The sequence below is a fragment of the Protobothrops mucrosquamatus genome, unplaced genomic scaffold (genome assembly GCF_001527695.2).
Source record: "Protobothrops mucrosquamatus isolate PMUCROS unplaced genomic scaffold, P.Mucros_1.0 scaffold235, whole genome shotgun sequence".
In the NCBI taxonomy this organism is placed as follows: Eukaryota; Metazoa; Chordata; class Lepidosauria; order Squamata; family Viperidae; genus Protobothrops; species Protobothrops mucrosquamatus.
This window is the reverse complement of record NW_015386586.1, coordinates 540,073-541,605: the sequence shown is the minus strand read 5'-3', so window position 1 is coordinate 541,605 and position 1,533 is coordinate 540,073. Positions and strand designations below refer to the sequence as shown.

The following is a 1,533-nucleotide window of genomic DNA, read 5'->3' as shown; positions in this document are numbered from 1 at the left end:
CACACACACAGACGGGATTGTGGGCCAACGTGTCTTTAATTGGGTATTAAAAAGAAGCATCTTCTCGGAAGTAGCTCAGTCGCTCTTCTAGCGTGTGGAACAGAGGCAGACGCTACTTTGCTCCTCGCTCTGCTGGCTGATTTTCTGAAAACTTATTTTCCTGTTAAATATTTCTTTCTTTTTTTAGCTTGGCTGCGGCCTGAAAGATTCCCTCTTACCATCCCACCCCCGCCGTTTAAAAAAAAAAACAAAAAACTCCGGGGGGTTGGAACCGCTCTCCGAAATTAATTCGGGGTGATTTATTTCAGTTTTTTTTTTTTTTTTTTTTGCGTGAAACTTTGAAGAGAGACGCCGAGGAACAGTCCACGCAAGAGGGAAACGGAGCTACCTGTTGGGGCTAATTTTATTTTATTTTCAACAAGGGGTGGAGTAGTGTTTTTTTAATTCTTCCCCGGCTACCTCCTTGTTGTCGCCGCGCGCGTGGAAGGAGAGAACATTCCTGCAATTCCTGCGTTATTCTTTTATTATTCTCCTGACTTTTTCTCCGACTTGCAACTTTTTTTTTTTTTTTTTTAAAGCAACTTTTCCCGGCGAGGAAAAAAAAATGTTCTTTTTAGGATATTTGCTGTTTATTGGCGGAATGACTCGTGTTCTTTCGAGTTATCCCATCTGGTGGTAAGTTGGTTATCTAATTCTTTAATATTTCGGGGAGGGGGGAGAGAGAGACCCCCTTTTTTGACGAGCCTAGCTTGGCCAGAAAAGGTGCGCTTTGCCGTTTCTTATTTCTAACCCGGCTGTCGGGGACTGGGTGTCACTGGGCACCTAGCGAATTGCGGTTCCTAAGACGGTTTTAAGACCTAGGCATTTTTGCATCTTAGGTTTCTCCAATTCAGTGTTTGTTTTGACTGGATGAGCTCAGTTTTTTTTCTAAAAAAAGACATTAAATAGAAAGGGGGGGGATCTGAAAAGCTGGGGAAGGGGATGAGCCGCAGAAGAGATCCGTTGATTTTTTTTTTTTTTAAGGAATCCAGTTTTGATGCTCTCCTGAGCGAATTAAATCCAGATACAAGCCGCTTTTTAAAAAATAATAATAATAAAAACCGTGATTTTAACTTAATTATAGTAAAAAAAAAAAAAAAGGAACCAAAATGATTTAATGTTTTTTTTAGAAGCAAACCAAAGGGGTAGGTAGAGTAATGCGGCTTTGGGAAGGAAAAGTAAAAAATGCCAGAAGCGTAAAAAATAGAAAATATTTTCTCCTTAAGAACACGTTTATTATTATTTTTTTCTGCGTCGTTTCCCCCCCCTCCACTGTTTAGGAGATTAGCTTTGTAAAGGGGGGGTCTTCTCTCATCTTCACGCACCCCCCACCCGGAAAAAAAATACGAAAACCCCCTTGGGAAAAAAAATGCAGGATTTTCTTGCTGTATGTAGTTCCTGTCGATCTTTTTTTTTTTTTTTTTTTGGCTAAATGGTTGAGAATCGGTAGGCGCCCGGGCTTGTTTTTCTGCCTTCTGGCTTATAACTGCAAAT

The 1,533-nt window shown here is 40.6% G+C and overlaps 1 protein-coding gene across 1 annotated transcript in view; it reads left to right on the top strand.

Moving 5' to 3' along the window:
• The first annotated feature begins 604 nt into the window (after positions 1–604).
• WNT3A (Wnt family member 3A) overlaps positions 605–1,533 on the top strand; it is a 61,058-nt gene continuing 60,129 nt past the window's right edge. The window contains exon 1 of the mRNA XM_015814300.2: positions 605–675. Within this exon, the coding sequence (XP_015669786.2) occupies positions 605–675 (71 nt within the window). The remainder of the gene's footprint in view (positions 676–1,533) is intronic.